The following is a 27,325-nucleotide window of genomic DNA, read 5'->3' as shown; positions in this document are numbered from 1 at the left end:
TAGATGATACCTGCAGACACTATATTGTACACCTTCACTACACAGGTTCAAGTGGCACATATAATGATACGTCAAGGCTGTATATTGTCACCCTGCTTATTTAACTTCTATGCAGAGTACATCATGAGAAACGCTGGGCTGGAAGGAGCACAAGCTGGAATCAAGATTGCCAGGAGAAATATCAATAACCTCAGATATGCAGATGACACCACCCTTACAGCAGAAAGTGAAGAGGAACTAAAAAGCCTTTTGATGAAAGAGGAGAGTGAAAAAGTTGGCTTAAAGCTCAACATTCAGAAAACTAAGATCATGGCATCTGGTCCCATCACTTCATGGCAAACAGATGGGGAAACAGTGGAAACAGTGTCAGACTTTTATTTTGGGGGGCTCCAAAATCATTGCAGATGGTGATTGCAGCCATGAAATTAAAAGATGCTTGCTTCTTGGAAGGAAAATTATGACCAACCTAGATAGCATATTAAAAAGCAGAGATATTACTTTACCAACAAAGATCTGTCTAGTCAAGGCTATGGTTTTTCCAGTGGTCATGTATGGATGTGAGAGTTGGACTGTGAAGAAAGCTAATCGCAGAAGAATTGATGCTTTTGAACTGTGGTGCTGGAGAAGACTCTTGCGAGTCCCTTGGACTGCAAGGAGATCCAACCAGTCCATCCTAAAGGAGACCAGTCCTGGGTGTTCATTGGAAGGAATGATGCTGAAACTCCAGTACTCTGTCCACCTCATGCGGAGTCGACTCATTGGAAAAGACCCTGATGCTGGGAGGGATAGGGGACAGGAGGAGAAGGGGATGACAGAGGATGAGATGGCTGGATGGTATCACCGACTCGATGGACATGAGTTTGAGTAAACTCCGGGAGTTAGTGATAGACAGGGAGGCCTGGCGTGCTGCGATTCATGGGGTCGCAAAGAGTTGGACACGACTGAGTGACTGAACTGAACTTCTTTGGACATAAAATCTGGGAGTTTTTTCAGTTATATGAGTTTCTTCAGAATGAACTTTGATTTAGGGTTTATAGCTTTGACAAATATCAAAAATCCTTTTTAAAAAATGGCAGTCTATAATAATTGTTTTAATAAGTTGCTTTCAACTTTGTTGAACAAACTTTGTCCTTTGAGCAACTTTGTCCTCCACTTGAAGGTTGTTTTGGGATTTAACTGAATAAAATGTTTTCCACTGCCATTTTTTTTCACTAACGCTTTCTTCACATACTTTTTCTTCTTCATAAATTAAGGTGACTTCTGTACTACTTCTGACTACTGTAAATTATCATATATCAATTGCCACAATAATGATGTATAACAGACAATCACAACACCTCAGAGGCATACAATTAACTTTATTTATCCCAAGTCTGGCACTGGCTGTGGGTCATCTGAGAAAGGATGGCCTGGGCTGGAACAACTGGAGTGGCGTCGCTCTGCTTCCTGAGTCTCCATCCTCCAGTGGGGGATGAAGCTGTTCTCACAACGAAGGCAAAGGAGCAAGGAAAGAAGTGGAAAAAACCTCACGTGCTTTTTCAATCCTAACATCCCACTGGCAAAGCATGTCACCTGGCTAAACTCATAATCTATAAGGAAATAAAACCTGCCTTTTTAGTGAAACTGCAAAGTCACGTGGTAAAGGAGCATGAATACAAGAGGTGCAGAAGTGAGACCGTTAATCTTGACGTTTGACATATGCTCACCGCTCACTTTGCCACCTTGTTAACCAGGGTGGCTGGAGAGTAAGATGGCAAGTTTTCCACTTTAGTAGTTCTGGTTCTCTGTGTTTCCTTTAATTTCTGCTTGCAGCCTACCCATCTCTCCTGTCTCTAAAGCGCCACTCTTTTCCTGCATGTAGTATTTTAACCCATATAGCTGAAAGCCACCAGGTGGCGCTTCAGAGATTCTGCCTGGAGATGACCTTTCATTAGGTATGCTTTGTTTTCCAAGATTCCATAGGTAGCTGTTTTATCAAATGTTTCATAAAAGCTTTTTAATAAAGCAACTTCCTCATCATTCTTCCAGCCTCAGCTAACAGTTTTCTCAACTCCCTACTGAAGCCAAAAGCACATTTTCAGGCATTTGTTGGTTGGTGACAACTCCCCACCTCTTGAATTTTGTAGTAGTTAGCTATTAACAAAATAAAGCCAAAAAACAAATAACCACACATTTTTTGTTGACGCAGAAAGAATGTTTACCATAAAGTTATCGAGTATTTGCACCACCTCAACATTCGTATTAACTGTCAATACCTTTCCCTACTCAATAACTGAAAATTGTTGTCTCCAATACATAGCTTTCATAATTAACAATTAGTGCAACACTTTACTTTGCAATAATTACAAATGCATACTTTGACTAATGGAACTTGGTGACATCTAGAAAGAATGCTTACCTATATTTGAAAATGAATAATAGATGCCCATAACAAATCTAAATGTGATAATAAATGCTCATAATAAATCTCAATCAGTGGATTAACACTGATATGATGTTAACCTACATAATCACAGAACTGCTCCAAACCAGTGCTGAGCCATACTTTGGTGTCCTCTATGCCTTGCAAATTATAAAAGGCCCACAATCTTATATCCAGTTTTTAATCTGGAAGGTAAAAAGGGACAATGGGGAACAGCGGACACCATCAGTGTAGTCACCGTGTGTATCTTATCTCATCTCTCAATCTTCATCTACAAAATTGTAGAGAAGATTCAAACACATCCAATCCCTTGCTTTTTTTAAACCTTACAGATGGGCCAGAGGAAGTGGACTTATATTATCTGACAGTCCTAAAGACAGATCACTTTGAAGTTCTGGTGTCATCCTTCCCTTAATCAACCCGTATGGAGAGTTCCTTCTAGTTCTTTACAACATATATATTCCACCACCCAATTCCTCATAGGGCCTGTGCCATACAACTTTCTTTCAATATTTACTGAGCATCCTCCATGTGCCAGGCATTGTGGTAGGTTCTAGGTATACTAAGGAGCATTAATTGAATATACACTGCTTTGGTATTTTTTTAAAAATCAACTTATCAAATGGTACATAGTACCAAGACCTATACATTTTTAGCAGCTTAGCTGGCAATAGAATTTTTTATGGCTATTTCCTAAAGAGGTAAATTTCTTGAGCAACTCTGTACTTCATAGGAAAAAGCCCTGTTCTTTGCTCTAGCATAGCAATGATTTAGCTACTCTTATTTTTTATACACAGTCATATATATCTTCCTCCCAGTGTTTCCATGATGTATGGAAAATAAACTAATGCTGATCATGATATTCTTTTTATTGAAAAGCAATATAAAACATGTTATGAATGAGAGGAAGGTAATATTTTACATTATTTCTGTTATATTTTTATGCTTTATGCCAGAATTTCTTCCCATAACTATGTTTGCTTTATCTGGAACATTTCATATTACATTTCTACATTATTGAAAGTATTAGTGTTTAATTTAGGAGAGCTTAATAAACTGTTAATCTGGGAACAACGGTCTTTCCCTTTTTTGGAGCGCGCTCATTTATGTAGTGTGGAAATCTGATCCCGTTCTCTTCCAATCAGCCAACAGTTCTTTTTGTACCTCTTCAGGCAGTTCATAGAAAACTTCAGGATCAATGTCAGAAGGAAAAGTAATTTTCTCATCGGGAGACTCTTGCTCTCTATTTTCTTTAAGTCCTTCATGACGAGAGACTGTTGCCACTGGTTGCTTATGGCTGTCTGTAGTGCGGTTTTTGGACAAAAGTTGTTCACTCTGCAAATTTGGAAATGAATGGAAAACAGATACAGCAGGGTTTGTATTTGAAAAGTGGAATCTTTGAGATTCTTTAGGTCCTTGACTCATTCGTTCATCTTTTAAGCTACTGTCTAAATAATGTGAATACTCTTTTTGGCTAGACACATACGAGGAACTGCTCCCGCCTGATGTTCCTGGTTCACAGGGAGATACAGAGGAGACCTGTTTGCTTTTGGGTACATGATCTTTAGGATTTAAGGAACTATCCTGCTTTTGTTTCGTAGAAAAGAAAGACAACACTCCTCTAGAAGCACGTAATGGACAACTCAAACTTCCTTTTCCTTGAACTTTTTCTCGGGATTTTCCAGAAAGGATTTCTTCTTGAATATCTACAGGAAGCTGCTTGAAGACTTCTTGGTCAATATCCTCGGGAAGTAAGGAGACGGGAAATTCATTACTGTCTTTTTCTTTAGAAGAATTTATGGGATCTGGTGGAGACTCCCCAGTTCTTGTACTTTCAATCCTTCCAGTTGGTAGAAAATCCCGATTTGTTTCCTTGTCTTTAGAAAAATCCTCCATATGACAGTCTTTCATTTTCTAGAACATAAGGATAACAGAGTAATTTAGGTGTCTGGTATCTTTTAAATATTCATGCTGCTGAAGTCTAACTGTAGCTATTATGGGACCAACATGCTTCTATCCTGCTCCATAACTTCAGTCCTTCCGGCCAGTTCCAAATAACTAGAAATGATTAATCCACCACGATTAGTCACACTGCTCTGTGGACCTTTGCTCACTATTCCAGGAAGAGGGCTTCCTTCCTAGACAGCACTGAGCCAGAAGGTAGGTATGTATCTGGAGACCTGGAAAGGACCTTAACAATCATGTATTCAAACTTCCAATTGTGAGGATAACAGAATGGTGGCCTATGCAAATGATGACTCACCAATGACTCAATCTAAAACACGTATGTGCACAGATAGGATCAAGGACTGGTTTTCTAAAATTCTCTACTTTGAAGTGTAACATTTAACAGAAAGAAAAAAAATACTTCTACAGTAAAAATCCGATATCATTTATAAAATGTAACATTCTTTTATATGTACCTGAAATAAAAATTTTAAAACATCCTCCATTTTAATGTGTATAATTCTCCCTCTAGTTTTAAGCACCATAAAAAGTGTATAGATAGTCAAATATAATTCAAGAAACATTAACACAACAGTAATTTCAAAAAAGTAAGAGCAGAAGAGATTTGGGCCAGAGCACTGACTGAGCGCCTATTGTGTGCCAGACGTGAACAAGGTACTTGCACTTACGTTTACCCCTCTAACACTACCGTGAATTAAAGACCTTTAATCCTCATTCTACGGACTAATTTTAAAAAGTAAACATCTTTCAAAATTTCTGTTAATAAAAAGCGTCACTGAAAAAAAGTACTTTGAAGAGGGCACTAATTCAGTATTTCCGTAACACTATTCTGTTCTCACTATAGGCTTAAATGTAATAAGAAATACTACTAAAATTATATTAACAATAAAAGAAAATAACAAAAACATTTAAATTAAGAGTTAATGGTAGGCATAAATAATTTAGTAAAAGATTATTTTATAAAGCATCCCACATTTGGTAAACAAAAGTTATAGAATGGCCATCTATATAGCATTTTCTTTAATCATTTGAAATTATGACTGACCTCTGCCTCTCTATTACCATACTCTTAATTCCTACAATTATAAAGTGAGCATTCATACTCTATCAATATTGCTACCAGAATTCAATATAATTTCAAAACCAAGAAAATTTAAATACTTGAACAAAAACATTGGTGTGGGGGAACTGCTGGTAGCTTGTGTATAAATTGACAACAAGATTCGATTTCTAGTTATTTGAAAACATTTTCATATGCGCTCACCGTCATATTCCTATATACTGTTAAAAAATGTTTTAACAGTTCCAAAACAGAGTACCTCTATCAAGGTTTTCTCTTTTATCCAGTGATGCTTATGTTTTATTTTTAGACTACACTACAATATACTTAAGGCTAGTAACCATAATATGACAGATACTACTAATATATATAAGTCATTCAAATCTCATCCCCCAAAAAATCTCTAAATTATATCAGTTAAACACAAATTTATATTTGTAATTTAACTAGACAAATCCAGTAACAGTGTACTTACAAAACTGCGCTTTCCAGCGTGTGAAGTTGTTGATAATGAAGGTGTTAAGTAATAATCCATAGTCCCTTTCTTCGCAGTATTTAGGGATTTAAGGTTGCAGAAGCACACACTTAGTAGGGTAAGATGAAATGGCACCTTCACATTCACCATATTTCGAAAAAGTTTCATAAGGATATCAACCATTGGGGTCATCACATCATAATTTCCTAAATAAAATGTGTAAGAAGACAATAAACATACTATGTCATAAATTAATGTTAAGAGCTTAATCTAATTGATATTGCCTAGATTCAGAAATTAAAATCCTAGATAGATATCATTGGGACACCGTGACATTACATACCGAACTGGGACATCTCAACATTAACACCAAATGCCAAATAAAACTTTCCAGAGGATTTGAAATGTTGAACTTTTAGTTGTGGGAGAATGTAGAGGTTGGAAAATCTCCGCATAAAATTAAAACTGAACAAAATGGTCAAAAATAATCATTTTGAAATTCTGGAATGAACCAAAGGTGAAAAAATTGAGAAGCACTGACTTATGAAAAACTGCCAGAACTCAGGTACGAAAGCGGGGACAGCGGGCTTCTCAGCTGGAGTCGTCTGTATCCCCCACTCACAGGGCAGCTGGGTAGCAGTCTCACCAGGAGGCGGCTGGCCATCAAAGCCAGCAGCTTTGCTGCCAGCAAAGACTGACCTGATTGGAGGAAGAGGGCAAGAGCCCGCAACCGGCAATGATGCCAGAAAAATGAGCAAACTGGCCAGGAAACCAATGAGATCACGTGGCTCTTGAGCTGGGACAGCAACTGTGGCTAGGGTGAGTGATGACCAGTGGCCCAGACATAACATTCAACCAGGAGATCGGAAACGAGAGAACCACAGCTGACTGAGAGCAGAGAAGGCCTAAGCACGCCACGTGTCTCTGCCTAGAATAGACAAGCATACCAGGGAGATGCAAGAGGGAGGAGTGGAAGACAAAAGCCGAGGCAGTCCTGAAAAGAGCCTACGTCTCAAAAGTGCCCTCCAACCCAAGCACATCTCCCTGTACAGATGAAAGCCTTCCAGCCTGTGGTATTTGAGCAAACTTTTGACCAACTATTTCCTAACCAAACTATGCAGACAACAGGGTAACCTCCTAGGAAGCCAAAATAAATGTTTTTAATTTCAAAAAGAACCTAAGCAGAGAAATCAGGGCAACCCATCACAGGAGAGGTAGATTATGCAGCTTAAGTCCAGACAAGTTACAAACAAAGAAAAGGAAAAAAAAACACCCACAGGGGAAAAAATCCAAATTGAGAGTTTTACATTATCTAAAATGTCCAATCGTCAACAAGATATTACAATACATACAAAAAAACAGCAGTGTAATTCATACTCAGGTGGGGAGACCGGTCAATAGAAACTGACTTTAAGTATGATTTAGCAAAGACTTCAAAGTTGCTATTATTTTTCTCATGAGTTTTTTAAATTTCATTTTCAAATTTTCGGGTGCACTAGGTCTTCAGTGCTGTGCTTGGGCTTCCTCTGGTTGTGGGAAGCTACTCTCGAGTGGTGGTGTCCGGGCTTCTCACTGCTGTGGCTTCTCTTGTTGCAGAGCGCCAGCTCTAGGGCATGCAGGAGTTGGGGCGCACGGGCTTAGTGGCCTCATGACATGTGGGATCCGCTCAGACTAGGGATCGAGCCCATGTCCCCTGCAATGGCAGGTGGATTCTTAACTACTGGACTATCAGTGTGCCTGCATGCATACTAAGTCACTTTAGTCTTGTCCCACTCATTACCCCACGGACTGTAGCCCACCAGGCTCTTCTGTCCAAGGAATTTGCCAGGCAAGAATGCTAAAGTGGGTTTCCACACCCTCTTTCAGGTATCTTCCCAACCCAAGGATTGAATCCCTGTTTCCTGCGGCTAACACGCCTATAGGACAATATCAAGCACATGTGCAATGAGAGTCTCAGAAGGAAGAGAAAGAAAAAGGAAAGAATATTTGAAGAAACAAGAGCCCCAAACTTCCCAAATTTCATTTAAAAATTTAGTCTACAGAATCAAGAACCTCAATAAATTCCAAGTAAGATAAACACAAAAACCACTGGAGAAGCGAATGGCTACCCACTCCAGCATTCTTGCCTGGAGAATTTCATGGACAGAGAAGTCTGGCAGACTCAGTCCATGGAGTCACAAAGAGTCAGGCATGACTGAGGGACTAACACACATATAGTCAAACTGCTAAAAGAGGTAAGTGACTCGTCATATAAAGGAGAACAAGGCTACGACAATGCCTGGTAACAATTTACTGCCTCTCAACTCCAAATTACACTTACTGCCTGCTGTGATAATGGGGTAGACTCTGAAACTCTTTTTACATTAAACATAATCCTTAAGCTTTGTCAGTGGAGAGAACTGGAGGATCACTACATTAGAAAGGGGGCTTCTCTTCCTGTTCCAGTATACTGTTTTTTACTTTTTCTTGCTTCTGTAACCTGGTCTGTGCACAGTACATACGTGTGGAAATATCTACTAGTGCTCTGCCACACCACATGTGAGTGGAAGGCCCAGTCCCTCAGCAACCCCAGCCCCAGTCAAGCCTGGTGACCGTGTTCCCATGGCACTACCAACGCAAACACTGCACACAGCAGGCCTGTGGCTCACCTGGAGTCCTTCCACACACCCACCTAACAGGCTTGTCCTGCCTACGCGGGTTGCTTCCTCCAGCTCTTCCTATGCAGGCACCATGCCCTCCACCTTTGTACTAGCAGAAAAATGAAGATCTCTTCAGTATGAACACCTACTGATCTCAGCTTGCCCACATCCTGGAGGACTATCAACAGAAGCCCTCCCAACACAGACGCCTGTGTACCCCAGCTCATGCGCTGCCCTGCCAGGGAGAAAACTCCCATCATCCCAAGGCTGCCCATGTGCCTACCAACCAGCTGCAGCTCCTCTGGGGGTCAGGGGGTGGTTTCTCTTGGCCCAGTAACTACGGAGCAGCTCTGGGCCAGGTAACTCAAAGGATTTCTTCACCATCCAGTGTTCCGCAACCACATCTTCTCCTGGAGGGAAGGAAGACTCTCTTTCCAAGTCTGCTCTTCCTTGGCTACTTTTCCTTAGCCCCAGGGTACCTCTTAAGGGTATCTTTGTATCTTGATAGTTATTCCCTATCATAGTTTAGTAATTTTTGAAACCTTCAGTGTTCAAATTTCTGTGTGGTTATGCTTTCTTGATTGAAACTAGTAACAGGAATCTCTCCTGATTAAACTATTTAACAGCTGCCTCTTCATCAAAAATAATGGAACACAAAGCAATGGAATACCATACTCAAAGTATGCAAAGAAACCAATCAAAAATTACATACCCAGACGAACTGTCATTCAAAAAATGCTATTTTAGAGGAAGAGGCCACAAATTTTAGTTCAGTAGAATGGTATGACAGTGTTGCTCAACTCTTCTTTTCAAATGCAAATCCTGGAACACGCTCCAGGACAGACCATAAGCAAGGCAACAAAAGAAGGCTCAATAAACATAAGAGGACTGAAATTACTCAAAGTATCTTCTCTGGTCAACATAAAGACAAATTGGAAATCAACAATAAAAGGTTATATGAAACATAATCAAATATTTGTAAATTAAACAGCAAATTTCTAAATAAGTTTAGGGGTCAAAGAGGAAATCACAACAGATATTAGAAACTATTCTGAGCTTAATGAATAAGAAACACAACACAACTTATGGAATACAGCTAAAGAAAGCACTGCTTAAAAGGAAATGTGTAACTTTAAACCTGAATTATTAGAAAACAGGTAAATATAAAATAAATAAAGTAAGCTGCCCATCTTAAGAACCCAGGAGGAAAAGGCATATTAAACCTAAAGCAAGCAGAAAGAAGGAAATAACAAAGATCAGAGTAGAAATAAATGAAATACAAAGTAGAAAGAAAACTGAGAAATTAATGACACCAAAAGTTGAATCTTTGAAAAGATGAACAAAACTGATAAACCTTACTAGAATAACAAAGGAAAAAAAAATCATCAAAATCAAGAATGAAAGAGAGGATATCACTGTAGACCCTATAAAAATGAGAAGAATTACAAGGGAATATTAACAATTCATGATAACAATTTAGACAACCTGGATGAAATGCATACATTCTGAGAAGATACAAATTACCAAAACTGACTCAAAATGAATAGAAAATCAGAATAAACTCATAACAAGCAAAGAAATAAAATTCCTTTAAAAAAAAAATATTTCCACAAAGCCAAGGACCATGAATAGCCAAAACAACTTCACAAAAGAACAAAGCTGAAGAACTTACACCACCTAATTTCAAAACGTACAAGTATCAAGACAGGGTGGAACTGGAATAAGGATAAACATACAGATCAATGGGATAAGAAAGGCAAAAAAGAAACCCTTACATTTATTATGGTCAGTTAGTTTTTGACAAAGATGCCACGGCAATTTAATAGGGAAAGAACAGTCTGTTAACAAATCCTATGGAACAAGTGGATACTCACATGCAAAAGAATAAACTAAAACTCTAATTTTACACAACACATAAAAATTGATTCAAAGTGGATTTAAATATAAATCTTAAAAGTATAAAATTTCTGAAAAAAAAAAGCATAGGAAACATTTATAATCTTTTCATTAGGCAAAGAATTTTTAGATATGATATCAAAAGTAATATCCATAAAAGAAGAAAAAACAATGAAAGACTACTACATAGTCATGAGAATGAGTCAAGAAAATGGTAGTATAAAACATAAATGAGAATATGAAAAAAACTGAAAGCCTCTATACTGTTGCTGAATATCTACCTTGTTATACTTACTGGAAAAAAATCTGGCAGTTTCTTAAGAGTTCAACTACCATACAACCCAGAAATTCCATGCTTTGTAATCTACCTAAGATGAACAAAAGCATATATCTGCCTGATGACTTGCACCCAAATGTCCACAGCCCAGTTTTTTAGAACAGCCAAAAAATGGAAACAATCTAAATGCTCATAAAGAAATTATCTCATGCCATATAGTTAATTATCATAGTTTGGTGTTTTCTTTGGAGTTGGGAAGCATTCTCAACAGGGCATTTACTTTTATTATCTATTGAAACAAGAAAAGTTTTCTAATGAAAATTTCGTGTAGAAAAAAGGTACTTAATAGCTCACTAACTCCATGTGAGGATTACCCATTTTTGGGTCATTTTTCTAACTCAAAGTTTGTTTTTTTAAGAGTTCAACCTGCCAATTAAATGATCAGAATGCCAATTAAATTATCCATTACCTGCTCCTAACTTCTGAATTATGTGGGATGGAATTGGGCACTGACGACTCTCACGGTTGTAGTGCTTCTCAGATGAATACCGACGGATTATTAACCTTATTGTATGTGGCTTCCTTCCATCTTGGCAGACTCTAAAAATAAAGAGAAACCGGAAACAAGGAATTAGAAAAAGTTGGGGTTTTTTTTTTGGATTATCGACTATACCTCATTTATTTAAAGGTGCCAGACTGAGTAACTGTAACAATTATAAATATAGTTGATAATCAGGCAGTAGGCAATAAAGGTCCCTGAATAGCTCAAGTAAATTTCATAAAGTCTTCATAATAAAATTCTTGAAATTTTAAATGTAAGGCTCTCAGGCCTCACACAGAATTGAGTGCTATCAGGAAAAAAGCAGAAATAAGATACAACTGTAACAAGCCATTTTATTATCCAAATCCAAATCATAACTAAAAGTAACATGTTAAAATCAGCAGGAAATTTAAGAAACTGAGAATCATTTACTGACAGAAGCAAATATATGAAAAATGACAAAATTTTTACACATTAAAAAGACTACAAAGAGAAAACAAATATTTAATGAAATTATTTGTCAAAAAGCACTTCTCAAATATATCCAAGGGAGTCAGTAATATCATCATTATATGGCATATTAGAACAATAACGTGAGGGGTCAATTACATATTTAGGAAAGGAAACACTCGTCCACGAATCTTAAAAAGTGATCCACCAAATGATCTTGGTTTTGTTGTTGAAAACAAAAGTTTTAATGCCATGGAAAATTTGCTTAAAAAGTAGAAAATCTAATCACTAACAGAAAATAAATGTCATCAAAGAATAACATTTACCTTTCTATATGTATGCCAATGCACTAAAAGATCACAAACATGAAATACAAATAGTATTAAGCATAATCAAATTGATTCTGAATTAGAATATTTAGATTTTTGTAGTAAGCATTTTTTTCCTTATTGCTTAATCACAAAACTTCTTGACTGCTGTTTTATTAAGATAATAAAATATCTCAACTGGTTCCTATAAACATGTTACTAGTTTAAACATCTTCCAGTTAAACTTGTTCTGTTAAGTTAATATGCAATTCAAAGAGTATAATTTGGCTCCTGTAACTAATTAAGACATACAAAAAAGGGGTTATACTCTAAGGAATCTTAAGGCCAGTGCCTGGAGAAAGGATTAAACAACGTATGATTTTATACCTCTTACATATCTGTCGTATTAATAATCATATGCTCAAGAACAGTCACGCATACTCAGATACTTTTTTTTGCCAGCTAGATGGCATTATATACCTCAGTCACTGAAATAAGAAGCCACTGTATAGAAGAGGGCATGCTAAGCAAAGATAAGGAGATACGGTTAATAGTGTTTCATAGGTTTAGGGCATCTAGACTCATTTCTGGGTTGATTCTTCAAATAAGGGAACCTATAAAATGTATAATTCTTGTGGTTTCCCTTTGTCTAGAACTGTTTCCAGTGGCTTGGCATTTCATAATAGTCTTGTTTAGCTGAAGCAAAGCAGATGACCCAGTTTCACCAGCATTCTCAAAGGCTCGGCCTGAGTCATATCCCTGAAGCTGCGTCATACAGTCAGCCAGCTGCGTGCAGCAAATGATGAGTTGCATGGCCTTGCTCAAGACACAAGAACTGCAATGCATGTGGCAGCAAAGTTGAAGGACATTTCACTTTATCCGTTTTCTGAGAGTTAGTCATCCAAAAACGATTTTTTTTAGTCACAGAGGCCATCCTAATATCATTACGGAAGCACACTTACCCAAAGCTGTTAGACCCCTAACATCCCATTTTGAGAAATCAAAGAAATGGGAGGAAAGGAAGTAACACTCTCCTATGGAGTATTGAGAAATAGATATATGACGGCAAAGGAGAATCAGAAAACGAAATGTCTTTTAGTTTATGCTATGCTATTTGTATACTCATAATTCCAATTAACACTCTTCATGTATTTAAAGGCCAGTAACCCTGAGCATACACACAGTCACCCTCACTGCTCACACAGAGTCCCATTAAGTTATTCCTTCGTCTGACTCTATAGTCTGAGGCACAGGAGATAAAAGGGTTCTTCTGCTTTCTCCATCAATTTGCTATCCTCAATCATCACAAATTTGTAAGTGTAGCGATTCCAGAGATACCCACAAAACTCCCTTAGGTATGATCAGCAGCTTAAGAGCCACAGTAAACCACAATGTTACTAATATTAAGACCAGTGGAAGTAGATGAATTACATTTAGTTAAGGACATGTGTCACTATCTTTGTAATACTTTATAATGTGGAGAGGTTCAGAGAGATGATCTTTACATGTTTAGTCTCCAGTTAATCTGCAAATTCCAAGAAAGAACATCAAGTATACACTATACATAGTATATATAGTAAATATATAGTATTTCCATGTACTATACACAGAATCTGTAAGATGATATGGTAAAACGGAAAAATCACCTGTTCAAAAGACTAGCAAGTAGTTCTTCAATCTTAGTTTTAGCTTCAACTTCTGATGAACATTTTTTAAATGAATCTTCCTCACTAAAGGACTACCAAAGAAGCACAAATAAGTATTAATATAAACCCAAGTAAGCATATCCAATTATCAGTGTATATGTCAAATAAATAATCAACACTTTCTTTACCTCTTATGCTTGATTTGAGCCATTTAGCTCACTTTTATACTAAATCTTTTATCTGCAAGTTGTACTCCACTAGAAAGTGCATTGGAAATCAAGAAAATTACAAAGCTCTAGTACCAATGCCAAGCTTTAATGTGTAATTACAGTGAGGCTCTTAATTTCCTAGGACTTGAATCTCAGTTTAATCTTGGGCAAGTTACTTACCCTTTCTAAAATACAGTATCTTCATCTTAAAAAAAATTATGGGAGGAAAAGGGAGTAAGGGAGGGAGGAAAAAGTATGAACAAACGTTAATACTACCTACATGAAAGGTTTATGATGACTATGGGATAATATATATATATTATTATCTCACAGGAAAAAAAAATCACTGTTACCTGGGTGATTATAAACTTTCTCCACTTCCTAAATCATTAGACTACTCTGAAAACAATATTTTTACAAATTATTTTGCCTCCTATACACAATACAGGCTATTAAAATTAAGCAATAGTCAAAGTGGCTAACTTGAGATTTAAATACTAATTCTTAGATTCAATTTAAGAATATTTATTAATTTAATATAATAGCCTTCTCACAGGAAAACAATCACGTACTAACCTAATAAGCAAATTGGAACGGTAAGAATACAGTAGTAAAACTGGAAATCTTTATCTCAAATAATGTGACCACCAGTACTCCATTAAAATAAGTAACATCGTCACATACCTGAGGTGGTCCTGAGGGAGTCACAGGAGAGTCATCCTCTCCAAAACTGAGCTTCTGGATACGCTGAGCAACTGAAATTCCTAATTCCTTTTCTAATATCTTGGATGGAAAGGTCTGAAGATCACGCACACTACTGATGCCCAGTGCTTCCAGACGTTTGGTCGTTTTATAGCCAATACCTAAAGCGAAAAGAGGCGCATGTAGTGTTACAGTAGCTTTGCTCTTTAAAATTAGCTAGTTAAAATACTGTAAACATATCAACCACATCTTTTGATATCATAATTTTGGATACCATTGGTATTTTTGTTGAGATCAAACTTAAAATTTAATGCCACAGAAATGAATTTTAATACACATATTACTGATAGTCTATAAAAATGTAAGCATTTGATCTTCAGAAATACAAATTTGCCCAATGATATGAATAGGTCATTGAACCCCTCAAGAAAATCAGTTTCCTCACCTTTAAAATAAAAACTGGACCTAGCTGCTTTCGAAGGTCCTTTGTGGCCCTAATATTTTATATACAATCCCAAAATAGAGTTAGTGAAAGACCAATTCCATTCTCTAGATGGAGGTACAGTATTAAAGTATGAACCAGGTACTAAAAATAAAGGACCATATGTTTCCAGGTTATAACTTTCATGATCATATTCAAACAATATAAAAGCAGGGAAAATTAGAAAAGTACTTTCATATATATAAATTCCTAATAAAGATCCTCTCCAGAAAACGTCAGGTTTTTGGGGGGGCTTTTGGTTTTCACCAAGAGCCAAGTACACTTCCCTGATGGCTCCCGCAGTGCAGGAGTGACGGGTTCAATCCCTGGGTTGGGAAGATCTCTTGGAAAAGGGCATAGCAATCCACTCCAGTGTCCTTGCCTGGAGAATCCCAGGGACAGAGGAGCCTGGTGGGACTCCACGGGGTTGCAAAGAGTTGGACCTGACTGAGCAACTAACACACACAAGAGCCAAGAACACAGACTCTACAAGAATTAATTATGCATAACTGTAATATTTAAACTTAAAAGAAATATAGTAAAACCAATATATGTTTTTCAAATATATTTGTCTTACCAGGCATTTCCTTTATGTGGTTCAAACTATGAATGAGCTCTTGAGAACTTTCAGGTAGTAAGACTGTTTGTTGATTTGGTTTAAAGATGCCAGAAACTAATTTTGCCAGTAATTTATTAGATGCCACTCCAGCACAGCCAGTGAGACCCAGCTGTTGGTACATGGCTTCCCGCATCTCGGCCACAATCTGAGATCCAACAAGGAGTCTGATGTGCAACGTGTCACGTGGGTTTACAGCTATAGAAAACAGCCGATGTTGTTAAAAGTCATCATCAAAACGTTGTTTTTTAACAAATGAGTTTTTAAAAGATAAAGGGCTTAATCTATATCCAATCCTACCCCTCAACACCACCACACTGCTGCACAGTTAACTAATCTCTTTTGGCTCTTCACAGCAATTCTGTAAAATAACTATCACAAGTGAATTCCAAGAGCCTGTGATAGCAAATACATACTGAGAGTGCTGAATGATTAACAGATTACAAAAATTGATCTCTCATAAAAAATTCCTACTGGCACTACCAGAACTTTTACTCATGTTTACCGGGAAGTAAGCATAAAAGTAAAAATGTTACATTAATGATATAGCTAACATTTCAGATTCAAAGATTTGAATTTAAAGTTTTCACACTAGTGGTATGTGCTACTAAAAACAATTTTGGATTTGTATACAGTTTAAGACATCTTTTATTAAAAGTAGAGGGAAACTGCCATATAGAAACAAACTTCCTTAGACGTGAAAATGACACTAGTTATATCCTGATCCTCAGGAGTATTTATGTCTGAAGTGCCATGATGTCTACAACTTGCTTTCAAATGCTCAATGATCTATCAGCAGATCAATAAACAGTAAGATAAAGCAAATGTGTAAAATGATACAAAAGGAGTATCTACAAGGAAGGGCATAATGACTGTTCTCACTGCACTGTTCCATCAACTTCTCTGTAGGTTAAAAAAAAAGTAACAAAATCTTATGCGAAAGAGAAAAGAATCATGAAGAATTAGACTTTGTAGGCCATAAAACCTAGGTCTCTATAATATGTTCTAACTAGTAGACTCCAAGTTTGCTGTAAAAATTATACAGAAACACACCTGGAACCTTCTTGTTACCCAAGACCTTGTAAGTGACAAAAGAGCACAAGTACAAAGGACACGTGAAAGCTTCGTATTTGCTTATAAAAGAGAACTGAAGCTCCACCTCTTTTCTTCTTTAATATCAGACAGGTGGAGAATGACTGGAGATTGATCACATCAGCTCTCGAAAAGGGGAGTAAGAGGAAGCACAGGCGGGCTGAGACCCAGGAGCAAGTAGGTCAGGACAAATCTTATACAGGAACACAGGAGCTTGCCTTCTACGTGGTAGGGTCTAGAAGTCACCAGCAGTCACTAGATGTTTGACAGCCCAAGGAGATATTCAGTGGAGCTGACTACAGCTTATTTTCAAACACAATACTGCCCTGGGAATATCATCAGTCATTGGCACTTTAATTGTGAAGGAGATGAATTTGAACTGATTAAATATGAGCATGCAAAGGACGGTAGGTAGGCCAGGATAAACTCCCACAAGGGCTAACGTGGGAGGCTCCTGGTGCCCTGGGAGAATAGAAGCGAACAAGCAAAGAGGCAACAATGGCAAATTTAGTCTACCTAGAATTTTGCTTAAGATGGTTTTAGGAAAACCAAAAATTACTCCAAGAAGCCAACTCCTGTAACTTAAGGATGGCCTAAAAGAGGTATGACACTTAAAAATGGTTTACACAGGACTGTGTCAGAGAAATGAAAAGCGCACAAAGCACTGAGCTGTAGGCCATCAAAATACCTTTTTCTGCCTGTTTAATATGGAATAACAATATCTAATTTTAATCACCTTAGATGGCTGAACTATGGCAACAAAAGCCATAAAACTTTCGAAAGACACAGTCAACTCACGGAACTGACTGAACATTGAGAAATGCAGGTACTTTAATTTACTAAATAGAGTGCATAAGAACCCACTTACGTTGATTATTGTATACATGACCCGACACAGTCAGTGCTGAGAGCTCATCACTTTGAAGCTGCTCGAGTCTCTTCTCAACCATTTCTGTTAGATCCACAAAATTTTCATCAAACCCAAGTCTCTCAACAACTGGACTAAATTCTTCCAACAACTCTAAATTAAAATAATATTGGAGCACAGATGTAACTGAAGTTATAACTAGAATAGATTTAACTCTTTTATGCTTAAAAAATAACAAAATAAAGGTTGTACGTATATTCACAATTACACAATATCTTGAATAAAGTCAGTTAACTGGGATTTTTTTTTCTGTGCCATATTCTGCACAAAAGCAGTATTTTCCAATAAAATAAGTCCAAAAATAACATTCCCTGGGCAGATACTCATAGCAATATATTTAGCACAATCTCCTATACCAATAATTTATCTGTAGTACATTAAATGTCAATGAAAATAGTTAATTATGATCTTGAAGCAGTAGGTCATAAAGTCTGCTTAGAAAAGTAAAGTAATAATATACTCAAGCTATATTTTTCACTAGAATTTTAAAAAGGCAAAACAAAATAAAACTTAAATTTCCAATGAATACTAAGTCAAAAAGAAAAGTTACTTAATACAAAATATACCACAATGCAATATTTTGACTAGTCACCCTCCAACTCATCCCATAAGGACAGAGATGGATCGTGACTCACATGTATGTCCAGCCTCTAGCGCAATGCCAGTCCTTATGTCAAATGTTTCCTAAATTGAACTGAACCAAGATTTGAAATAAGTTCAAAAAGACTATCAGGTCTCATTTTTAGGATTAAAACTTAACTTTGAAACCATTAAGAAGAATTTTCACTTCCCTCTGAATCATCTACTGATACCAGCTGGGTGGCAGAAAACAACTTATTAGTCACTTATTATACAAAAAGGCTTATGTTCTTAAAGTCCTATAATATGAAAGCTCTGTTTTATTAGTGCTAACACTGATAACAGCAGGGTAAAACAGTTAATAAAGAAACAGTATGATCTAGTGACCATCAAAAATCACTTCCAACCTACTGAGAGAAAACCGAGGGAAAAACTGACAATGTGTCTGCCCATATAAAAGAATTCTTTTGAATTTCCCTCACCAATTTCTGCCTTTTTTCTCCCAAAAGTATATATCTGATGCCTAGCAGTAACAAGTAAAAAATAAAAGCTTATCAAAACAATACTACAATAAGAAAAATAAAGGACAAATTTTAACTACCAAGCAGAAAAGCAAGTTAAATACAGAATCATGTACAAAGCTGGTAACTGCTGAACATGGATTGATTATATTATTTCTATTACCAGGTCACAGGAATAAATCACTTATCCATTTGTGAAGTTAATCTTTTTTGCTGTCAATATGTCAATTTCATAAACAAGATGCATTTATTAAACCTTATGATTACACAAGGCCAAAGAAAGGAGTTTGTAATTAGAGAAAAAAATGGAATACTGTAGAATAAAGGTATGAAGTAAATAAGGTTATATGTCATACATAGGTCTGAGATAAATTCAGTATAGGACTATTAGGCTACATTCCTATTTCAACTCTAAAAATATCATGAAAAAAATCAACAAAATAACTTTTTATCAATGTATAAATCATGCTTAGAATATTTCTTGTTATTATATTAGTGCATTTTTAATTCTTTCAAGATACTAATTTATAAATTAAGAATCAGTGTAAAAACTGAGATTTATGCATTGATTTTCTAGTATACTTTTCACTGTGAAGAGCTGCAGTGGTACAGAAATCATTTAGACCAATGAGTCTGACATTATAAAGCAAAAAAGACAAAACATGTATATAAATGATCAAAAGTACACCAAAAAAAATGCTCAAACTTCTCATAGAGAAATGCAAATCAAAACAATGATTTACTATTTTTTTCGACTATCAGGCAAAATCTTTATGAATATCTAATACTCTCATACATACTAGCAACGTGCTAGGAAAACCTGAAGTACACCACATAGCAGTATTCAAACTTCCTAACGCAAATTATCTTCGATCAAGCAGTTACCCTTTAGGAACTTAGGTTATCTTCACGAAACCTAAGGATATCTTCACCAAAGTATATGAAAATTTCTATATGAAAATGTCTACTGAAGCACATATTGATATTTTTTAGGAGCAAAAAGTTGGTAAGAGCCTAATAACCCCTCACTATAAGAGTAACTTGGAGAAGGAAATGGCAACCCACTCCAGTGTTCTTGCCTGGACAATCCCAGGGACGGGGGAGCCTGGTGGGCTGCCATCTCTGGGGTTGCACAGAGTTGGACACGACTGAAGCGACTTAGCAGCAGCAGCAGCATAAGAGAAACTACATAATTTATCATCCAAAATGAGATATCTTTTGAATTAAAGGAGATGCAATTAATGATTACATACGGACAACAGGTGTAAAATGAGACATACTGTCTTCAAATCAGTAAAGGAATGGTTAAATAAGTTTGGGACAAAATAGAATATTGTGCAGGCATTAAAAAGAATGACAAAGAGCTATATGGATGATGTGAAAGATCACCAAAAACAAAGATGTACAACTGTATGTATTACATCATCTCTTCTATGTACATAAAAAATTATTTTCTGAATATTCAGATATATACATACAATTGTGCACAGATACACAAGTGGTATTTTGGGAGCACAGTCTTGTCTTTTTTGCTTGGCTATCCCTTCTTCCCTCATCCCCCTGTTTCAGCACCACCCTGCCCCTCCAGGGAGAAGGAAATGGCAACCCACTCCAGTGTTCTTGCCTGGAGAATCCCAGGGATGGGGGAGCCTGGTGGGCTGCCATCTATGGGGTCGCACAGTCGGACACGACTGAAGTGACTTAGCTTAGCTGCCCCTCCAGAAGTTACCCAGTAATACCTAGTACAAACCCTCTCTTCTTTCTCTTCCTAAGCGTACATAGACACATACACATATGTGGGGGAAGGTGTTTGGGTCACTGTTTTACACATATGGAAAAACCTGATACAGGTTTTTGCATCTTGCTTTTTACCCACTCAACAAGGCATACCTCTATGAATCAAATGAAATGATACCAATGAGCTATTTTTAATGGCCATGTAATATTCCATTATAGAGAAGTCTTAAATTCATTTAGCCATTTTCATCCTGATGAACATGTTTTCATTCCATATTTTTAGCATTTATGAATCATGCTATGAGACATTTTTGTACATATGTGTTATCATTTTATTTCTATTTGATAAATCCCTAGCAGTTATATTTTTGGGTTAAAGAACACAGTATGTATCTTTAATTTCAAAAGATGCTTCTAGATTGCTTTTTTTAAGACTGTAATTCTTTGTTTCTACTTTTTCTCACATTCTTATTTTTAGGAATGAATTTAAGCATTCCATTTTCACATTGTCAAGTTTGCTTTTTGTCAACTGCCTATTCATATCCTTTGTCCATTTTGCTTAAGCTTGTTTCCTCTTATTAATTTGTAAGAGCTCTGGGATAGTATATTTAACCCTTTCAGCTGAAAACTGCTACAAATAACAAAAGAACAAATAAAAAATACTAGCAAACAAGTAAAAAGCTGATTCTTACACACTTTAAAATGATATCTATTTGCCATATTCCAGTACACGTATGGTTTCATTCTTCCTATAATTTACTAAAACAGCAAGATTCAAATCCAAACCTTAGTAAGGGGGAGTTTATCCACACTGAAATATCTAAATATTTCATATTAGAAATATTTAGAAATATTTCAAATACATAAAAATCTAAAAAAAAAATCTAATATACTCATTGTCTTTGCTAACAGTTCCTAACAAATTGTTTTTTAATTATGTTAAACATTACAGAGGTCTCTCTCAACTACCATTAGTACATTAGAGTACAGCATATTTCTTCATAGTTCATTCAAGCTTGCATTTAAATTTAAGTATCTGGTTTTCTTTGGTTTATCTTCTTCCATTTTCTCACTTTAAAATTTTTTTACATTTTCTCATATTTATATAAACATCACCCATGACTGAGTTCAATTCCTTCCAACTATACGTTTCTTTCACCATTTACTCATGACATATTAAGTCATTCTCATATAATTTTTTTTAAATGAGAAAGCCCCCAAATAAGAAAACTGACTTATGCACTTTACACTTACTGAACAATCATGTAGCTAACAGGCATCCTATATAAAATTTAATGCTGAAAGTATATTGCCCAAAATCTGTACCTGTAACCTTGTATGACATCTCTCTGTAGCGAGTCAGGTCTTCTCCATTAACTAATACTAGCTGTGGACACTTTTCTTTTGCATCTCTGACACTCATAAGTTTCTTAACTCCAAGTTTCCTAGCTTCATAGTTGCAGGTAACCACCAAATACTTCTGCTGAACCCCTATAAAAAACAAACATTTTATGAGAAAATTGAAAATTAAAATTTACTTATTCCATATTATAATTGTAAGTTATAATACAATGTTTTGATAAGAATAAAAAGCTCTATCTCAGTTAAAAAATATAGCCTCCATCCATCAAAGGTCTATGAAGTACATTTTAACAATCAGGGGCTTCCCTGGTGGCTCAGATAGCATAGAATCTGCCTGCAATGTGGGAGACCCAGGTTCAAACTCTGGGTTGGGAAGATGATCTGGAGAAAAGAATGGCTACCCACTCCAGTATTCTTGCCTGGAGAATTCCATGGACAGAGAAGCCTAGCGGGCTAAAGTCCATGCAGTTACAAAGAGACAGATATGACTGAGCAAATAATACTTTCACTTTTACCACAAATCAACAATTCTATGAAGTCTTCAGCAAAAAGATACAAATAAAGTCCTTCCAGGATTTTTTTCAAACAATAAAAAAACAAATTATATTGAATTAACTCTATGTAACTTTATATATAACTCTAGGTCATGTTTGGATGTGAGAGTTGGACTGTGAAGAAAGCTGAGCGTTGAAGAATTGATGCTTTTGAACTGTGGTATTGGAGAAGACTCTTGAGAGTCCCTTGGACTGCAAGGAGATCCAACCAGTCCATTCTAAAGGAGATCGGCCCTGGGATTTCTTTGGAAGGAATGATGCTAAAGCTGAAACTCCAGTACTTTGGCCACCTCATGAGAAGAGTTGACTCGTTGGAAAAGACTCTGATGCTGGGAGGGATTGGGGGCAAGAGGAGAAGGGGATGACGGAGGATGAGATGGCTGGATGGCATCACTGACTCGATGGATGTGAGTCTGAGTGAACTCCAGGAGTTGGTGATGGACAGGGAGGCCTGGCGTGCTGTGATTCATGGGGTCGCAAAGAGTTGTACACGACTGAGCGACTGAACTGAACTGAGGCCATGTTTTACCAAAAGTAAGGTGGATGAAAGTAACTGACTATAATTAACTACTAGAAAATCTAACTTGTCTTCTGAATAACTTCCCAATTAATATAAAGCTATGTTCTATTACAAGTGCCAACCTCCTGCTGCTGCTGCTATGTCGCTTCAGTTGTGTCCGACTCTGTGCGACCCCATAGACAGCAGCCCACGACGCTTCCCCATCCCTGGGATTCTCCAGGCAAGAACACTGGAGTGGGTTGCCATTTCCTTCTCCAATGCATGAAAGTGAAAAGTGAAAGTGAAGTCGCTCAGTCGTGTCCGACTCTTAGCAACCCCATGGACTGCAGCCTACCAGGCTCCTCCATCCATGGGATTTTCCAGGCAAGAGTACTGGAGTACTTGCCATTGCCTTCTCCGAGTGCCAACCTACAAACTTATTAGTAATCTCCCCTAGTAAATGTTCTAATGACTGAACTTTTCTTCACAGTAACCTACAGAAAAGATTAGACAGTGAAGTGGCATTATGAACCCCCTCCTTATCAAAAAGATTAAATTATGATCATCTACACACTGCTTAAAATTTCTAATTTACCAGTGACTTATAATTGCTAAAACTGTTTGCTTTTTTCCTAAAATTCTCATATTATAAACAGGCAAAGAAACATTTCACTTATTTTTGATATGTCAGATGATGCCCCAAAACAGAATCACGGGGTCAAAAGTAATAAATCATGATTCATCAGTAAACTATATTAAAAAATCAGATTAGTCACTTCCTTAACTAAAAAATCAGTCTTTTAAGGCAGGATTATACGGACTCACCACTGTGTCACCAGCCCAAGTTAAGTAGTCATATATTTGCTAATGGTGGCTCAGCAGTGAAGAATCCACCTCCAATGCAGGAGACTGGCGCTCGATCCCTGGGCTGGGAAGATCTCCTGAAAAAGGCAACCTACTCCAGTCTTCTTGCCTGTTGAATCCCATGGACAGAGGAGCCTGGCAGGCTACAGTCCATGAGGTCACAAAAGAGTCGGATATGACTTATCGACTAAACAAATTAAAATGCAGTAATGAATAATTACCAGGAAATAAGGAATATTATGCTGACGGTTTCTAGGAGAAAACAACATAGGCTTTCATTTGTATTAGCAAATATTGTCGTTGTTGTTGTTTAGTCATTAAGTCCTGTCCACCTCTTTTAGGACCCTGTGGCCTATAGCCCACCAGATTTCTCTGTCCGTGGGATTTCCCAGGCAAGAATATTGGGAGTGGTAGCCATTTCCTTCTCCAGGGATCTTCCAGACCCAGGGATCAAACCCACTTCTCCCACATTGGCAGGCAGTGGATTCTTTACCACTGAGCCAACAGGGAAGCTGGCATCTTACTTACTTACACAACATCTTACAATGCTACTAATTAGAAATGCCTAATGAAGAAAATTCAGGTTCCCTAATCCTAACTCCTTGACATCTTTAGGAAATTTTAAAGACCCTAGACCTTAGAAAGCCAAAATGTACTCATCAGTCATCCTGTTCCTTAGTAAACTAAGCTGAGCTGAATTGGGCTTTATCAAAACCAAAGTAGACACCAGGGGGTAGCAGCAAGTGACCAAAACTGCTGTTTATGCTTTTCAGTTTAGTTCAGTTCAGTTGCTCAGTCGTGTCCGACTCTTTTCGACCCCACGAATCGCAGCACGCCAGGCCTCCCTGTCCATCACCAACTCCCGGAGTTCACCCAAACTCATGTGCATTGAGTCAGTGATGCCATCCAGCCATCTCATCCTCTGTCGTCCCCTCTCCTCCTGCCCCCAATCCCTCCCAGCATGCTTTTACTCAAAGATAAATCCTTACTACATGCATAAAATTTTAGAAATTTACTTTTCTAATGTAAAAATAAAATATTAAAATAAGCCAACACAATACTAACTCCCCAATGTAAAATGTCTTTGCCTTTTATTTTAAAACATACTTATGTTTTCATGAAAAGCTTGTACTATGCATGCCTTAATATTTTGGGTTGTTCAAAATCCAATTATTTTGTCACACAAAATCCAAATATTTTGTTACACAATTCAATAGTTAATTTCAAAAGTGGGAGAATAGTTGAAAATGCCTATTAAAATTTTTTAAAGGTTATTCTTGAGATAAAATGGCTGTAAAATTTCAAACATTGAGAAAAAGACTAGAAGTTTATTGTGGTCTTCCTATTTGATTAATTATACTACTTCTCTCACATTTGCCATTTAGAAAATGAGGCTCATAAAGTTTACATCCAGTAGTGAAATAAAGATTACTGTCTATGAAGCATCACAGAACTGCTTCCAACATTAATATGATTAATAAATCAGAATAAATAATAACAAATCATATCATACAATGAAAATAGTATCAAAGTCCAGAATTACCTAAAGGTTTGTCCTTTAGTTCTGGATTGGAGATCATTTCTACTTGTGCGTAAAAGCAATCCAGATCCACGTGTACTATGACTCTACATGAAGAACTTCCTGCTGGTTCCAGCTCATCATGTACTGTGGCACAATAAGCAACCAAATGAAAAAAACACATTCAGCTTGTTTATCGTCTCTGAGCAACTGCCACTCCCTTAAAACATGGCAACCAAGAAAGAATATAGAGTGATTTTTAAGTTTTTTTTCCTGGATTTATTACATGTGTCAAAGAATCTAAAACTTACAAGGATATGAGAGAAACTCCACCCACAAGAGAGTCCTCAGTCCTGTTTACTAGTTCTTTGTGTATTGCATTTTTCTCAGGATAGTAATAAATTTTAAGGGAAAAAAACCTTTTATCAATAACGGAAGATGCAAGAGTTAATCCTAGGACTTTCAAGTTTATAGGAAAATTTACAGTAAGTTGGAAAGGGCTGAAAAGTTTATAAACACAAATCTTCCAACCAACTTAAAAATTATCCTTCCCTGGTGGCTCCTTGTAAGATTTAACCTGCCAATGCAGGAGACTGAAGTGACTTAGCAGCAGCAGCAGGAGACATGGATCAAACCCCGGGTGGGAAAGATCCCCTGGAGGAGTAAATGGCAACCCACTCCAGTATTCTTGACTGGAGAATTCCATGGACAGAGGAGCCCGGTGGGCTACAGTCCATTCCATGCAGTCATAAAAGAGTCAGACGTGACTTAGCGACTAAACAACAAAAAATTATTCTAAGTGGCGTGTCCTTAAAAAAATAACCTGAAACACAAAACAGAAAACAGAATCTCTGGGTCCCAGTGGACTATATTTAGCTCCCATGAGATCAGGATTATTTGGTTCAATGCTGAATAGCCGATACCTAGACTACCAACAAATACTTGCTAAATTTAAATATTTGCTATTTAAATATTTAAATACTTGCTAAATGAGTAAATATTTCCTGAATTTTAAAAAGTAGTTCACATCTTGGTGGAGGGGGCAGAGGGATAAGACAGATTTCAGCTATTAACAGCAGTTAAAAACGTGGCAGGCTAAAATGCCATGTGGTATCCTGGTTTGGAGTTTGGAACAGAAACAAATTAAATGGAAAAAAAAATCAACCCTCGTAAAATCTGAATAAAGCTTGTCCTTCCGTTAAGAGTATTAATTACTATGCCAACCTTACTTTAACAAATGTATCACGGTGACGTAAGACATTAAAGTCGGTAAAAGTTATTTGTGCATCTCTCTGTAAACCTAAAAGTATTTAAAAATTTTAAACCTTTTTAAAAACGAAGGGCGGGGAGGCTGGGAAGGAGAGAGCCTTGGCCCCAAACCACGGGGGCTGGGCCCCGAGGCTGGAAGCGGGTCAGCAGAGGCGGCCACTTGCAGACCCGGCCGGGTTCGGTTCCGAGCCGGGCGGTCCCTTCCGCTGAGGCCGGGCCGCAACCTCTGCCAAGTGGGCGACAAGGTTCCCGCTTCCGCAACCCTGAGACACCCGAGGCCCCTTCCGCTTTCGCGGGGCTGTTTGAAGGGAGACGAGCGCAGCCTCCATTACCCCACTGGACGCGCCTGACCTTCCCCTTCTGGGCCAAGCCGCCCCTCTCGGGGACCTTGGCCTCAGAACACCAGGCGGCGATGGGCCGCTCTCTCGGCGGAGCCGGGAAGACGGCGGGACGCGGGCGGGAAGGGGACGGTCGCTCTCCAACGGCGGCAGCCGCCGCCGCCGCCCGGGGCGCCCGCCCTCGTCGCCCCGCCCCGCCTGCTCATTTACACCAAGGGAGGTCGTCGAGCTCGTCAGGCTCCAGCGCCCCGGGCCAGCCGCCGGGCGCCCCCGCCTCCGCCCGCTCCATGGCCCGAGTCTCGTCCGCTTCCTCGTCGCCGCCGCCTGCCTCCTCAGGCTCCACCCCCCGCTTCTCCATTCCCCCCCGGCGACC

General features: G+C 37.7%; 1 protein-coding gene across 5 annotated transcripts; it reads right to left on the bottom strand.

The window, feature by feature from the left end:
• Window positions 1-1,338: 1,338 nt before the first annotated feature.
• Window positions 1,339-27,325, bottom strand: POLI (DNA polymerase iota). Of its 5 annotated transcripts, none has more exons than XM_027525773.1 (10): window positions 27,163-27,325; window positions 25,370-25,492; window positions 21,874-22,038; window positions 17,651-17,803; window positions 15,652-15,888; window positions 14,576-14,754; window positions 13,683-13,774; window positions 11,207-11,337; window positions 5,926-6,131; window positions 1,339-4,336 (listed from the first exon to the last, which is right to left on the bottom strand). In XM_027525773.1, the coding sequence occupies exons 1-10, from the start codon at window positions 27,308-27,310 to the stop codon at window positions 3,527-3,529; spliced, it is 2,244 nt and encodes a 747-aa protein (XP_027381574.1). In that variant the 5' UTR covers window positions 27,311-27,325; the 3' UTR covers window positions 1,339-3,526. The 5 variants fall into 5 exon arrangements, with proteins under 5 accessions (XP_027381574.1, XP_027381576.1, XP_027381575.1 ...); XM_027525775.1 differs by having other exon boundaries at window positions 26,947-27,278; XM_027525774.1 differs by having other exon boundaries at window positions 26,671-27,271.

This window comes from Bos indicus x Bos taurus, chromosome 24 (assembly GCF_003369695.1).
Source record: "Bos indicus x Bos taurus breed Angus x Brahman F1 hybrid chromosome 24, Bos_hybrid_MaternalHap_v2.0, whole genome shotgun sequence".
NCBI lineage: Eukaryota > Metazoa > Chordata > Mammalia > Artiodactyla > Bovidae > Bos > Bos indicus x Bos taurus.
This window is presented reverse-complemented; position numbering and strand designations above follow the sequence as displayed.

What these genes read in the sequence shown, in the direction of transcription:
- POLI (XM_027525773.1), bottom strand. Translation starts at nt 27,310, where the DNA reads ATGGAGAAGCGGGGGGTGGAGCCTGAGGAGGCAGGCGGCGGCGACGAG. An exon ending in GCTCGACGACCTCCCTTGGT is followed by an intron (nt 25,493 to 27,162) that starts GTAAATGAGCAG and finishes ATTGTGCCACAG; the next exon opens with TACATGATGAGCTGGAACCA. An exon ending in CTTGCTAGTCTTTTGAACAG is followed by an intron (nt 11,338 to 13,682) that starts GTGATTTTTCCG and finishes CTTTATTTTTAG; the next exon opens with AGTCTGCCAAGATGGAAGGA.